At 47.1% G+C, this 16,090-nt stretch overlaps 1 protein-coding gene across 5 annotated transcripts in view; it reads left to right on the top strand.

Moving 5' to 3' along the window:
* Positions 1-16,090, top strand: part of MYO1A (myosin IA) — a 159,148-nt gene that overhangs the window by 104,284 nt on the left and 38,774 nt on the right. For all 5 annotated transcript variants that reach the window (XM_068267480.1, XM_068267483.1, XM_068267484.1 and 2 more), the window contains 2 exons: positions 311-376; positions 13,613-13,717. In XM_068267480.1, coding sequence (XP_068123581.1) covers positions 311-376; positions 13,613-13,717 — 171 coding nt within the window. The remainder of the gene's footprint in view (positions 1-310; positions 377-13,612; positions 13,718-16,090) is intronic.

The following is a 16,090-nucleotide window of genomic DNA, read 5'->3' on the forward strand; positions in this document are numbered from 1 at the left end:
AATTGTAGATTGTTTTATAATGAAAAATGTTTGCAGAATTGCTGCATTCATTTGCAGTTTGTTGAATGAGATGTGGTTTATTTTTTGGGGGGTACCTTTTATGTCTTTGTAGCAGCATTCGGTAGTTGTAACGAGAAAGCAATTCTTCTAAAATGCAAATTTTCATTAATCTAGGAAGAAAAAGAAATTAAACCTATCAAAGAGCAGTTGCCGATTTCCAGAAATTATGAATTTATTATCATGAATGCATCTGACTCGATATTTGTGAAATGTGATGTCTACTTACAGCTCAATCCATCTTCTCCCATAGGTGTCTGAATTACAGGGAAAGAAAGTGATGGGCGTTCTGGACATTTATGGGTTTGAAATATTAGAGGTAAATTTAATTTCCTTATTTTTCAATCATTTTGAAATGTAACATTTTCAATATTATTAATAAATTATAGTACACGTGATCTGACTGGTGATCTGACTGCAGTGACGCTGCTTCTGGGATTGTATTTACAATGCCAGGATTATCTACCCCCCCTCCCCCCCCCCCCCCATGCCCTTCCATCCTTCCATTCCTACCATACCCCCCAAAACAGCCTAAATATAACATTACACCCCCACACATAACTGTGCCTAATGCCAGCTACAGACACTACATTTTTGTCGCCAACTATTTTTGTTCATGACTGTATTGGAACATCTACCAAATGTACTGTACTGTCAGTACAATTGTTGTGTTGCAATGTTTTTGAAGATACTGTTTCTGATTTGCCAGGGTGGACCACAAATAACTATTGTCTCCTCACTGGGTTGCCCCACGCCTCCTCACTCTCCCCACTTTATTGAACAAGGCATGGTGTTTGGCAGTAGCTGAGCAGCTTGTCTTTACTGAGATCACTCTGCCGGTGACACTTATGGAGCATGTGCACAAGCCTTCACCCTAAAGGTGGTCACACACCATACAATTTTTTAAATATCTGTTCAATTCAAGAATAGCAATCAATTTTTCTGAGTGATTGTAACAAAATCTGACTAATGTACCACACACCTATGTTCAGGTTTTCCCCAATCATAAATAAAATAATTGAAAGCTCAGAAAAAAATTGATTGGAACTGTACATCAAGTAATTGACAATCCATCATACACCATACAATTCTTGATAACGGTGGTCTAAAATGTCCAATATGTCCAGTCTCCAAAATTAAAAAAAAAACACGGGAGATTAGATCGGATTTATCGTTTGAAAACAAAGAAAAGCTCTTGATTTTTTGGGACAACCAATCGAAATTATTGAATTGGTGAATAATTGGATTTTTTAATTGTATGGTGTGTGGCCAGCTTAACTCCCACCTCCACCACACCTAACACCAGAGATGGTCAATCAGATATCATTTTGAGTTGATGCTATTTTTTTTTAATGCATTTATGCAAATTTGGAAATTGACAAAGAACAGTAGGTGATGTTTTGAATTTTTCCAAAACCAAGCTGCTTACATTTACATAAAATTAACATGAAATTCGCAAAAATATTACATTATTAGCATTTCATTGGCCATCATTATCTATCACTATGCAATCACGTATAACTATGCCTGGCATTAACGTGGGTACCCCAAGACTTACCAGTCTCCTTATTCTAAGCCTAATACTAATCTTAGGCTTATGCTAATTGTCACTCTACTCCTACGCCTACCTCCTTACCTTGTGGCTGGTTTTACACCTGGCCAGTGCTTTCACGGTGGGATGCTCTGCTCCCATCTCATCGCACTGCAATGCACAAATCGTTATTCATATCACAGGCGTCCGAGCCATTAGGCAGCTATAAATTTTCGCCTAAGGCGACAGGAAGAGGCAAGGGCGCTTCTGCACTGAGTAGTGAGAGAAGAAATGCCTCTCAGCTGACTCAGGTGTCAGTTTACACAGCAGCAGCGGGGCTGACTGGACTTCAGCTCAATGATTCAAAGAACCACAGTAATGAATGAGTCAGTGAGAGAAGGCACTCATCCTAGTCAGGGATCCGAGGAGTACAGCATCATCAGCTCCTGAGTCCAACTCCTGAGAATTCAGTCCCTCTCTCTCTGCTACTGCTAACTGCATGGATGTAGAGACTGTGTAGCAGCCAGGCATTGACTTCCCCCCAGGCCGCCTTTCATTCAATGATTTAGGGTTGGTCCTGTGTCTGCTGTATTCAGGTTTGTTGATGTAAGGCAATGTAAAATACTAGGCTAGCTGATAAAAGTGCAATTAGAGGGCAGGCTAGCTGGTAAATATACACAGCATGATGTAGAACTCGTCTGGAGGGTCAGTGGGAAAAAATCTGTCTGGTCTCTCTCCATTGTTATAATGAATGCATGTGCAGATAAGGTCTTAAACAGGTTGAAAAGTTTTGACAGTCCCTAGACTCCAGGAGGGCTGCTTGCTGACTTGTGTAAGAGATTGGCAGGGACAGCAGTCCTATTACCAGCAACTAGTCTCTGTGTAATGTGGGACTGCAATACAGATAAACTGCTCCATCTCAGGCTATTCTCAGTCTCACTCCACTCCTCCTATCTCTGTATGTGTATAGTGTATGTCTACTGTGTGCTGTGTACAGTGTGGTGTGTGTGTGTGTGTGTGTGTGTGTGTGTGTGTGTTGTGTGCAGTGTGTGTACTGTGTGTGTGTGTGTGTGTATGTTGTGTGCAGTGTGTGTACTGTGTGTGTGTGTGTGTGTGTGTGTGTGTGTGTGTGTGTGTACTGTGCTGTGCGTGTCTAAAGTGTGTGTGTGTGTACTGTGTATAGTGTGTATGTTGTGTGCAGTGTGTGTACTGTGTGTGTGTGTGTATGTTGTGTGTACTGTGTGTGTGTGTGTGTATAGTGTGTGTACTGTGCTGTGCATGTCTAGTGTGTGTGTGTGTGTGTGTGTGTGTGTGTACTGTGTATAGTGTGTATGTTGTGTGCAGTGTGTGTACTGTGTGTGTGTGTGTGTGTATGTTGTGTGCAGTGTGTGTACTGTGTGTGTGTGTGTGTGTATAGTGTGTGTACTGTGCTGTGCATGTCTAGTGTGTGTGTGTGTGTGTGTGTAATGTGTGGTGTGTGGTGTGTGGTGTGTAGTGTGTGTGTGTGTGTGTGTGTGTGTGTGTGTGTGTATAGTGTGTGTACTGTGCTGTGCATGTCTAGTGTGTGTGTGTGTGTGTGTGTGTGTGTGTGTGTGTGTGTGTGTGTGTGTGTGTGTGTGTGTGTGTGCTGTGTATAGTGTGTATGTTGTGTGCAGTGTGTGTACTGTGTGTGTGTGTGTGTGTGTGTGTGTAGTGTGTGTGTGTGTACTGTGTGTGGTGTGTGTGAGTGCATGCCGCAATAAGTATATTTTATGGTGAAACGCTCTGCTGCATAACAACTATTTTCTGGTGAACCCATGCCGCAATAAGTACATTTTCTGGTGAAACGCTGCTGCATTATGATTTTCGGGGGTCTTGGGGGTGGGGTTCACCACAGGAGTGGTGTTCACCATGAGGGGTGCGGGGTATGGGACTGGGGGCAATCACGGTGGGGGGGGGGGGGGGGCGGGGGGGGGCGCCACAGGATTTCTCGCCTGGAGTGACAAAATGGCTAGAGACGCCCCTGATTCATATGACCCTGCAGCAGAGTGCACCGACAGGGTCATAGGGCTCAGCCCCCCACATACCCCTTGCACGCCCACCGCACACCCTTTGCCACCCATCGCCCAGTGATGTACTCCCTGCTGGACAGGAAGTACGTCACTATGATACCCGGGTTCCCTGTCATATCCACATCAATTTGCGCATGTGTGCCACACCGGTGCCGGCAAAGTGTTTACAATTTATAAGTAGCCGATTAACCTACATTAATTTTGCCGTCGCTGCGGAAGTCTGACAGTGCCCTGTTGACTTTCCACTGGCTTGGCGGCAAATCGGGCACTTCTAGCACAACGCAATGCTAGAGGGTAATTGTGCTAGGCCACTAACTCTTTTAACAGTAATCTTAAAGAGAATCTGTATTGTTAAAATCGCACAAAAGTAAACATACCAGTGCGTTAGGGTACATCTCCTATTACCCTCTGTCACAATTTCGCCGCTCCTCGCCGCATTAAAAGTGGTTAAAAACAGTTTTTAAAAGTTTGTTTATAAACAAAAAAAATGGCCACCAAAACAGGAAGTAGGTTGATGTACAGTATGTCCACACATAGAAAATACATCCATACACAAGCAGGCTGTATACAGCCTTCCTTTTGTATCTCAAGAGATCATTATACACAGGCAGTGTGCATAGAGGGGCCAGGAGGGGGGAGATGCATCACAGAACCACAACACTGAAGAACTTGGCAGCCTTCCAGACACAGGCTGACAAGTCTGACAAGAGAGAAATAAGTTGATTTATTACAGAGATGGTGATAGTACAAAGTGCTGCAGTAAGCCAGAACACATTAGAATAGCTTTTGGAACTTGTAGGATGATAAAAAACAGGATGTAATTTTTGTTACGGAGTCTCTTTAAACCCTAATTTGCCAAATACTAACCTAACTTGAAAAGTGATGTTTAACCATAACCTTTTAAACCACAATCACTGAACACTGCCCATTAATGGTAAAATTCAGTTTTTGTCTTACCACTTACCACAATCTTACCACTTCTATGTAATGTGAGGGGCTACCAAAAATATCCATTCAAAGTATAATCACTTTATTTACCCTTCTACTACATAGATTTGGTAAGATTGTATACAAAAAGTACCATTAGTGGGCACCATAACCCTAGCCTTACACAGCCTCCTCCCCAGGGCTAATTTGAACTAAGCTAACCTCCTTTGCTACTGAATACTGTACTTACTGCCAATACCGAGAAGTTTTGGCATAATCGGTGCTGAATTCTGTGCCCAGATGAATATCGTGCTGAGCTGACCTACTTTTAGGCGGCATGTAAATAAAAGCAGCAACTGGTTTGTGAAATTTGTTTTTAAGAGTAAAATCAATAATGCAGTATATTTGCATTATTGATCAGAGGCTACTTTTAAAGCTTTCTGTGAAGAAAGCATTAAAAGTTACTGTAATATATGTACTCACGCAGCCTATTAGTACTGAAACTTGTCTGCCCTACTTGTGTGTAGCCTCCAGCCGTGTACCGCTATATAACTTGCTTCACTAACAAAGTCATTTAAGATCAACTTACTTAGCAGGAATACCTTATGTGCAGCTGCAGCTGCTGGAGGTGGGTTTATATAAAAACCTATACTTGTGGATTAAGGTTTGCATATATTATTAGTTAACAGCAGCACCAGGTGGCATCTAGTTTTTTTCTGTTCATTTTCATACTGTTATAGTAAAAAAGCTAAAATCTTTTTTGCTGGACTGATTCTGTGATTACACCAACAAGATGGTGCATATTGAAATGCATGATGGGAGAGTTTAACTCTTTGGCCAGCCACTACAGCTCTGCAGAGTTCTTCATCCTTTTCCTGTTTATTTAAAGTGCCCATATATCCATCGAATATAAGTCAATCTTGTGAATAAGATGACTCCAATATTTGACCCTCTTAAGCTGGAATTTTTTTATTGACTCAAGTATAAGTCTACCCAGCAAAGTTAATGGCTGGGTACCAGGAATTAACAGCTGCACCTGGGGACTAGAGTTGGGCCGAACCTCCGATTTTAGGTTCGCGAACCTGGTTCGCGAACTTCCGCGGAAGGTTCGGTTCGCGTTAAAGTTCGCGAACCGCAATAGACTTCAATGGGGATGCGAACTTTTAAAAAAAATAATAATTATGCTGGCCACAAAAGTGATGGAAAAGATGTTTCAAGGGGTCTAACACCTGGAGGGGGGCATGGCGGAGTGGGATACATGCCAAAAGTCCCCGGGAAAAATCTGGATTTGACGCAAAGCAGCGTTTTAAGGGCAGAAATCACATTGAATGCTAAATGACAGGCCTAAAGTGCTTTCAAACATCTTGCATGTGTATACATCAATCAGGTAGTGTAATTAAGGTACTGCTTCACACTGACACACCAAACTCACCGTGTAACGCAGCGCAAACAGCTGTTTGTGTAGTGACGGCCGTGCTGGACTGGTGCGCACCATGGCGAGAGTGCAGGTTTTGGTGGCTTTACAGCCCATATGGTCGCCTGGCTGATGTAGCTGAATGACAGAACAGTGACTGTCCAGCTGATCAAATTTGGTCTGACCACAATGAGGCAACAACCTTATTATCGTGGGTGTGCCCCCCGAGACACTCATCTAGGCGCCGGTCATTGCTTCATTGTGATACGCAAGCCCCTTCACCACGGCAAGGTAATGATCACGAAGGGGAATGGGCACATGTACATGCCTTTTCTTTTGTTGTTGCAGCTGCCCGCAGTGCAGCCAGAAAAATTAGGCAGTCATGTACACGCACCAGAAAAATTATTACAGCGGCCGCTGCTAGCAGCGGCCTAAAAAATTCAGCAATCCGCCTGGAGTCCCGGACCCTGTTGGTGGTGGCGGAGAAGGTAGTCAAGCGGCCTGCAGGCAGACATGCTGTGTGGAGGGACTGGGAGCGACTTAGTCTTCTTGGGGCAGGCCAGGCAGCCAGTCACACGGCGTGCAGGCAGAGATGCTGTGTGTGCGGGGACTGACTTAGTCTTGGGGCGGGCAGCAGCCCTCCGGGATCCATGCCTCATTCATTTTGATAAAGGTGAGGTACTTAACACTTTTGTGACTTAGGCGACTTCTCTTCTCTGTGACAATGCCTCCAGCTGCGCTGAAGGTCCTTTCTGACAGGACGCTTGCGGCAGGGCAGGAGAGAAGTTGGATGGCAAATTGGGACAGCTCTGGCCACAGGTCAAGCCTGCGCACCCAGTAGTTCAAGGGTTCCTCATCGCTGTTCACAGCAGTGTCTACATCCACACTTAAGGCCAGGTAGTCGGCTACCTGCCGTTCCAGGCGTTGGTGGAGGGTGGATCCGGAAGGGCTACGGCGAGGCGTTGGACTAAAGAACGTCCGCATGTCCGACATCACCATGAGATCGCTGGAGCGTCCTGTCTTTGACTGCGTGGACACGGGAGGAGGATTAGTGGCAGTGGTACCTTGCTGGCGTTGTGCCGTCACATCACCCTTAAAGGCATTGTAAAGCATAGTTGACAGCTGGTTCTGCATGTGCTGCATCCTTTCCACCTTCCGGTGAGTTGGTAACAGGTCCGCCACTTTGTGCCTGTACCGAGGGTCTAGTAGTGTGGCCACCCAGTACAGCTCATTCCCCTTGAGGTTTTTTATACGGGGGTCCCTCAACAGGCAGGACAGCATAAAAGACGACATCTGCACAAAGTCGGATCCACTACCCTCCATCTCCTCTTGCTCTTCCTCAGTGACGTCAGGTAAGTCAACCTCCTCCCCCCAGCCGCGAACAATACCACGGGAAGGTTGAGCAGCACAAGCCCCTTGTGATGCCTGCTGAGGTTGTTCTCCTGCCGCTGTCCCCTCCTCCTCCTCCTCCTCCTCCCCCAAAGAAACACCTTGCTCATCATCCTCTGAGTCTGACTCGTCTTCTGCACACGACTTCTCTTCTTCCTCCTCCTCCCCCCTCTGTGCTGCCGCAGGTGTTGAGGAAACAGCTGGGTCTGATGAAATTTGGTCCCATGCCTGTTCCTGCCGTAACGGTTCCTGGTCACGCTCATTCACAGCTTCATCCGCCACTCTACGCACAGCACGCTCCAAGAAGTAAGCGTAGGGAATTAAGTCGCTGATGGTGCCCTCACTGCGGCTCACCAGGTTGGTCACCTCCTCAAACGGCCGCATGAGCCTGCATGCATTTTCCATCAGTGTCCAGTTGTCGGGCCAGAACATCCCCATCTTCCCAGACTGTTTCATTCTACTGTAGTTGTAGAGGTAGTGGGTCACGGCTTTCTTCTGTTCTAGCAGGCGGGAGAACATGAGCAGGGTCGAGTTCCAGCGAGTCGGGCTATCGCAAATGAGGCGTCTCACCGGCATGTTGTTTTTGCGCTGAATTTCCGCAAAGCATGCCATGGCTGTGTAAGACCGCCTCAAATGCCCACAGAACTTCCTGGACTGCTTCAGGACATTCGCTAAGCCAGAGTAGTTTGCCACAAATCTTTGAACCACTAGATTCATGACATGTGCCATGCAGGGTATGTGTGTCAGCTTCCCCATATGCAAAGCGGCAAGCAGATTGCTGCCGTTGTCGCACACCACGTTGCCTATCTCCAGGTGGTGCGGGGTCAGCCACTCATCCACCTGTTTCTTAAGAGCAGCCAGGAGAGCTGCTCCAGTGTGACTCTCCGCTTTGAGACAAGACATGTCTAAGATGGCGTGACAGCGTCGTACCTGGCATGCAGCATAGGCCCTGCGGAGCTGGGGCTGTGTAGCTGGAGAGGAGAACTGCCACTCAGCCAAGGAGGAGGAGGACAGCGAAGAGCATGTAGCAGGAGGAGAGGAGGTGGCAGGAGGCCTGCCTGCAAGCCGTGGAGGTGTCACAATTTGGTCCGCTGCGCCCTGCTTGCCATCGTTCACCACCAGGTTCACCCAATGGGCTGTGTAGGTAATGTAGCGGCCCTGCCCGTGCTTGGCAGACCAGGCATCCGTGGTCAGGTGTACCCTTGACCCAACGCTCTTCGCAAGAGATGACACCACTTGCCTCTCAACTTCACGGTGCAGTTGGGGTATGACCTTTCTCGAAAAATAAGTGCGGCCTGGCATATTCCACTGCGGTGTTCCGATGGCCACAAATTTACGGAAGGCCTCAGAGTCCACCAGCCGGTATGGTAACAGCTGCCGAGCTAACAGTTCCGCCACGCCAGCTGTCAGACGCCGGGCAAGGGGGTGACTGGCCGAAATTGGCTTCTTCCGCTCAAACATTTCCTTCACGGACACCTGACTGCTGCTGTGGGCAGAGGAGCAGGAACTGCTCAAGGGCAGAGGCGGAGTGGAGGAGGGTGCCTGTGAAGGTGGAAGGGAGAAAGCGGCAGAAGCAGATAATGCACCTGATGGAGGAGGAAGAGGAGAAGGAGGGTGACTTTTCTTTTGTGTGCTGCTGCTGCTTTTGCTCAGGTGGCCATCCCATTGCTGTTTGTGCCTTTTCTCCAGGTGCCTTCGTAAGGCACTTGTCCCTACGTGAGTGTTGGCCTTTCCACGGCTCAATTTTTGTTGGCAGAGCGAACAGATGGCTTTGGTCCGATCTGAGGCACACACATTAAAAAATTTCCACACCGCTGAGCCACCCTGGGATGTGGGCACTATGGGGACCTCAGCAGCTGATGCTGAAGGGCAAGTTGGCTGGCTGTACATAGGTGGCGATACATGGTGCCGGACTCTGCCACCAGCTGTTTCTGACGAAAAGCTGCCCCAGCTTCTTTCAGCAACTTCTCTCCTCCTACTACTCTCTGACTCCCCCTCTGAACTGTCCCCCTCTTCATCTCCTCTATTGGGAACATACAGAGGATCCCTATTACCGTCATCATCGTAGTCATCCTGCCCAGCTTCGCTTGCCTCAGACAAATCCAAACTTGCACCATCAGTAGGTCCTTCATCCTCCTGACACGTTACATCCATAGTGTTGCCGCGTAACTCAGACATATTAGCTGGTGAAAATTCATCTGGCTGTAACAACAATGGCTGTGCATCAGTGATTTCAACACTAAATAATTCTTGCGAAGTGTCAAATGCAGCGGAAGTGGTGCTAGTAGTAGCGCTGGTGGCTGAGCAAGATGAGGTGTTCTGTGTCGCTAAATACTCAACCACGTCCTGACAATCTTGGGAGGTGATGGGACGTGCCTTCTTCCGAGCACTGTACTGTGGGCCAGGTCCACACGAAATTACATTTACATGACCTCGCGCAGACCTGCCGGGTGGCCTTCCTCTGGCTCTGGCACTACCTCTTCCTCTACCTGTTTTGTCCATATCGGGTATGCACGGAGTGGTATATCACACTGCGTGCACTCACGTAGGTAGGTGGGTTCACTTAACTGCACAGGTATGCGCACTGATGCGGTGGGTTCACTAAACAGAACAGGTATACAGTGGCGGGTTCACAGAACAGGTATGCAGTGGCAGGTTCACTGAACACAACAGGTATGCAGTGGCGGGTTCACTGAACAGGTATACAGTGGCGGGTCCACTGAACAGAACAGGTATGCAGTGGCGGGTTCACTAAACAGAACAGGTATACAGTGGCGGGTTCACTAAACAGAACAGGTATACAGTGGCGGGTTCACTGAACAGGTATACAGTGGCGGGTTCACTGAACAGAACAGGTATACAGTGGCGGGTCCACTGAACAGAACAGGTATGCAGTGGCGGGTTCACTAAACAGAACAGGTATACAGTGGCGGGTTCACTGAACAGGTATACAGTGGCGGGTCCACTGAACAGAACAGGTATGCAGTGGCGGGTTCACTAAACAGAACAGGTATACAGTGGCGGGTTCACAGAACAGGTATGCAGTGGCAGGTTCACTGAACACAACAGGTATGCAGTGGCGGGTTCACTGAACAGGTATACAGTGGCAGGTCCACTGAACAGAACAGGTATGCAGTGGCGGGTTCACTAAACAGAACAGGTATACAGTGGCGGGTTCACTAAACAGAACAGGTATACAGTGGCGGGTTCCCTAAACAGAACAGGTATACAGTGGCGGGTTCACAGAACAGGTATGCAGTGGCAGGTTCACTGAACACAACAGGTATGCAGTGGCGGGTTCACTGAACAGGTATACAGTGGCGGGTCCACTGAACAGAACAGGTATGCAGTGGCGGGTTCACTAAACAGAACAGGTATACAGTGGCGGGTTCACTAAACAGAACAGGTATACAGTGGCGGGTTCACAGAACAGGTATGCAGTGGCAGGTTCACTGAACACAACAGGTATGCAGTGGCGGGTTCACTGAACAGGTATACAGTGGCGGGTCCACTGAACAGAACAGGTATGCAGTGGCGGGTTCACTGAACAGGTATACAGTGGCGGGTCCACTGAACAGAACAGGTATGCAGTGGCGGGTTCACTGAACAGGTATGCAGTGGTGGGTTCACAGAACAGGTATGCAGTGGTGGGTTCACAGCACAGGTATGCAGTGGTGGGTTCAATGAACAGGTATACAGTGGCGGGTCCACTGAACAGAACAGGTATGCAGTGGCAGGTTCACTGAACAGGTATGCAGTGGTGGGTTCACAGCACAGGTATGCAGTGGTGGGTTCACAGCACAGGTATGCAGTGGTGGGTTCACAGCACAGGTATGCAGTGGTGGGTTCACAGCACAGGTATGCAGTGGTGGGTTCACAGCACAGGTATGCAGTGGTGGGTTCACAGAACAGGTATGCAGCCAGACAGGAACAAGTTAAGCCTAACTAATCTTTCCCTGAGAGACAGTCTGCAGCAGCTCGCCCTACTCTCACTAACGCAGGCAGCACACGAGTGACCGTAATGGCCGCCGCTGCCTGCCTTATATAAGGGGGGGGTGGGGCTCCAGGGGCTAGTGTAGCCTAATTGGCTACACTGGGCCTGCTGACTGTGATGTAGAGGGTCAAAGTTGACCCTCCATGTGCATTATGGGGCGAACCGAACTTCCACAAAGGTTCGCCTGCGGGACGCGAACGCAAACCACTGAAGTTCGCATGGAACCGTTCGCAGGCGAACCGTTCGGCCCAACTCTACTGGGGACCATAAGGGGTACATGACTACACTACATACAGTATTGCAGCCATTAACCCCTCCTGTCCCTTAAAGTGAACCTTAACCTAGTAAATTAAAAAAAATTCACTTACCTGGGGCTTCCACCAGCCCCCTGCAGGCAGTGTGCCAGGGACATCCCTGGCCATGTGCTTCCCTTGATCGCACTCCCCTCGCCGTAGCCGTTCTGTGCAAAGTCCTGGCTATGGCAAAGGGAGCACTAGTAAGGGACGCATGCGGTCGCTGAAAAGAAAACTAGCTGGCTGTGGGTGACCGGAGGATCAGTTTGTCCTAGTGTGGGCACAGAACATCTGCAGGGGGCTGGTGGAAGCCCCAGGTAAGTGAAACTTGTTTTTCATTCACTCGGTTAATGTTCACTTTAAGTGCAGCCAATAGCTTCTCTAGGCCCCCAAGTGCAGCAATTATTCACTTCCCTTCCTGCATCCCAGTACCTTTCCCCTGCCCCTTTCCCTGTTAATTGTTGTGGCTGCCAGGACTTTTAGACTTGTGTTTTCTTGGCATTTCCTTTATCAAGAAAGTGTCACTTACCACTGGGTAAATTGCTGCAAATGAGAAAGTCACTAATAGTAAACACATTACTCTGTGTGCTCAGTGTTGCTCGTGACTCGTGTATAAGTCGACCCCATACTTTTATTTTGTGAGTCAGATCTAAATTTCTAGACTTATAGTCGAGTATATATGGTATACCTGACCTGAGGCAAAGCTACCTAAGGAAAACACAAACCTATGTTCATGCTAGAGTCACATATCCTTGTACATTGTCCTCTCCTCTTCTCATTTTACCAACTCCCCGTAATCGTTCCTTTGAAAAATTTGACTTTTCAAATTCTCAGACAGGAAGAGGAAGGTTTGCTGCGATCTTCCCTCTTATCACCGTCCCAGTCCCTCCTTTTCCCTGCCCCATTCACTACCCTCAAGAGGAATGAATGGTGTGGGGAAGAGGGCAGTGGTAGGAGGAAACATCACAGAAAGCCTGACTCATACAAAATTTTACTGTGACCAAAAGTAAAAATTTTCAAGCAGTCATTACAGATGAATTTGGATCCATCCAGATCAAATGTCCTCAAACTTTTTCGGTCAAGGGCCGGATTAACCTATTTCAGACTACTGGGGGGCTAGAACATACATAAAATGATGTTGAAAAACATTACATTGAATCTAGGTATTGCTTCACCCCCAAACATGCCCAGAGGAGAACTCCCAGCAGCAGCCATTCAGTCATGCGGCGCCCGAAGGAACGTCTTTGTGCACCAGACAGTGAAGCATACCCAGGTGACAACCTGCCGTCCAGTTGGACAGCAGTGTCACCTGATGCAGAATTGGATGCCAGCGAATTACTGCTCACTGGCTTCTACAGTATGTGGATGGGTGGTGACAACACGGCTATTCTATATGCAGGCCGCTGATATTTAAAAGTGCAGTGGGCCACATCTTTAGGTTATACATTTTGTGTTTAGGGGCCAGTGAAAAAGCCTCAGGGGGCCGCATTCGGCCTGCGGGCCGTAGTTTGAGGACCACTGATCCAGATCCTTAGGTAGCTTTGCCTTGAGTATACTTTAAAGAAGATAAGTATAAAGGTATATTACCTCTGGAATTCTCTCCCTCTCCAGAAATGAAGACCATGTCTTTGGCCTAGACCTCCTTGGTGTCCAGAGACCCTCACGTTGGCAGCATTAGTCAGTTGGCCCATAGAGGCGTTTATTGCGCTCCTATTAGAAGTGCTCTCAACTGTATTTTGCAGGCCTAGCCTGGATTTGCTTGGAGAAAAACATCAGGTTTTTGAAAAGGCAGCAGAAGAAGTAACTGATCATATACTGGTATACTTACCCTGGCCTTGCAAGTCACGTGGCTACTGCCTGCACTGACTATCCAAAACTGACATTGCCATTGTAATGCAGATCATTTCCATATATTATATAAAACAAAGTTTAAACTTCTTTATTTATTTTTACCAGGAAAACAGCTTTGAACAATTCATTATTAACTACTGTAACGAGAAGCTGCAGCAGATTTTTATACAAATGACATTAAGAGAAGAACAAGAAGAATATGCCAGAGAGGTGAATTTTGTTTTTCTCTTTTTAGTGCATATCTTTTATTATTATTATTATTATTATTATTATTATTAATAAATGTTTCCATCAGCTGAGATAATGCAAAAACCTAAAATGTACTTTTATTACTAATTATAGCCATGTGAAATTTATTCAGAATATGTCAAATAACATAGGGCTTTTATTTATGATATTGCTTAAAGTGGTGTTGTCACAATATCAATGATCAAGTGCCATATCTCTACAGGCTTCAAAATAGTAACAAACTTTATTAGTAGAAAAAATACACTGGGGTGAATGCCATAAAACCAATTAAAAACACTGGAGCGCTCCGTGCCCAGACATGCCGCAATCACACTCTCACAACACCACCCAAACAGGGGTACCGGTACCAAAGACAGGATGTCTACCCTGCAGGGGAAGGGGGAAACAGAGTGAGGGTGCAGGCTGTCCAGAAAGTGTCACATTACTGGCCTGAATATAATCAAATTGGCTTCCGAGGTAACGGCAAGGGTGGAACTCTTCACCTGCATCGCGGGACTCACCACTCTTCATCCCTATGTCGTCATCTATGGGTTGCTGTGCGCACAGAGTAAACCTTCACTTTTTTGCCGGACCTCAATCCAGGATGGAGAGGTCTCCGGCCACATGAATCCGGGGACACGCAGGCAATGCCAATAGTATAACCCGGCTCAGAGAAACTCCGAATGGCTCCAGGACGTTAGTGCGGGTTGGAACCCCGCCCACCTTCGCGTTGCGCCCGCCTTCTACGGGCTTCAACTGGGTGTTGTTGGTAGTGATGATTCACTTCCCCTTATACATGCGCTTCAGGCTGGTTCTTCCTCCCTCTGCCTGTCACATCCTCTTCCGGATGCTAAACTCAGCAGCACTCTTTGTTAATTGTATGTACAACACAGTGTTCAAACACGAATATAGATGTATACAAACTTCCCCTTCAGGTAAGAGCAATATGGGGACATTGTCAATCTTCAAATTAAACATATATCTGTTTTTAAAGGAGTAAGTATTATCCCACAAATTGCTCCATATAGGGTCCATAATAAAATTATTATAGAAAAGGTGCAAAACCCAGTTCATTATTTAGGCCAGCAGGTTCAAGGGCATTCAGTATATATATCCAACGGCTTTCTTTTTGCAGAAGGGTCTGCTCTCTATCTCCTCCCCTTCCTTTATCAGGTAGTTTATGAATACCCCTAAATCTAAGGCCAGTTGGGTCACTTTTATGTGCCACTCCAAAGTGTTCCGCTACCGTACTTCTGAATTCACCATTTTTCTGTTTTCCACACCTGATGTCACTTAGGTGTTGTCCTATGCGTTTCTTCAACGCTTTTGTAGTCATGCCTACATATATCTTTTTGCATGGACAGGTAAGCTGATACACGACCCATTCAGACTTGCAATTTATGAAACTTCTTATTTCCCATTCTCTGTCCCCTGCTGAATTCAAAAGTGGTGTTGTCAGCAAACATTTTTTTTCCTCAAACATTAAACACAGTAAAAACCGAACATAAGACACTCTGAGACTGCACTGATGTCTTTTGAATGCATATTTGCACCTGACTGAAGCTGGCTGATATCATTGCTGGGCTGCAGGACAAATTACCAGATGTACTCCTAGAGGAGTAACTCATGAGCAAATAGAGGAGAAAAAGCTCTCTGAAAGCCCCTCCCCATCACCTTCACCATCATTACCACCACCACCAACACACACACACACACACACACACACACACACACACACACACACACACACACACACACACACACACACACACACACACACACACACACACACACACACACACATACATACACACACACACATACACACACACACACACACACACACACACACACACACACACACCACACACACCACACACACCACACACACACATACATACATACACACATACATACACACACATACATACACACACACACACACCACACACACACACCACACACCACACACACACACACACACACACACACCACACACACACACACCACACACCACACACACACACACACACCACACCACACACACACACACACATACATACACATACATACACACACACACACACACCACACACCACACACACACACACCACACACCACACACACACACACACACACACACACACACACACACACACACACACACACACACCACACACACACACACCACACACACACACACACACACACACACACACCACACACACACACACACACACACAGACACCACACACACCACACACACACACCACACACCACACACACACACACACACACACACACCACACACACACACACCACACACCACACACACACACACACACCACACCACAC

The sequence above is a fragment of the Hyperolius riggenbachi genome, chromosome 2, assembly GCF_040937935.1.
Source record: "Hyperolius riggenbachi isolate aHypRig1 chromosome 2, aHypRig1.pri, whole genome shotgun sequence".
Taxonomy (NCBI): Eukaryota; Metazoa; Chordata; class Amphibia; order Anura; family Hyperoliidae; genus Hyperolius; species Hyperolius riggenbachi.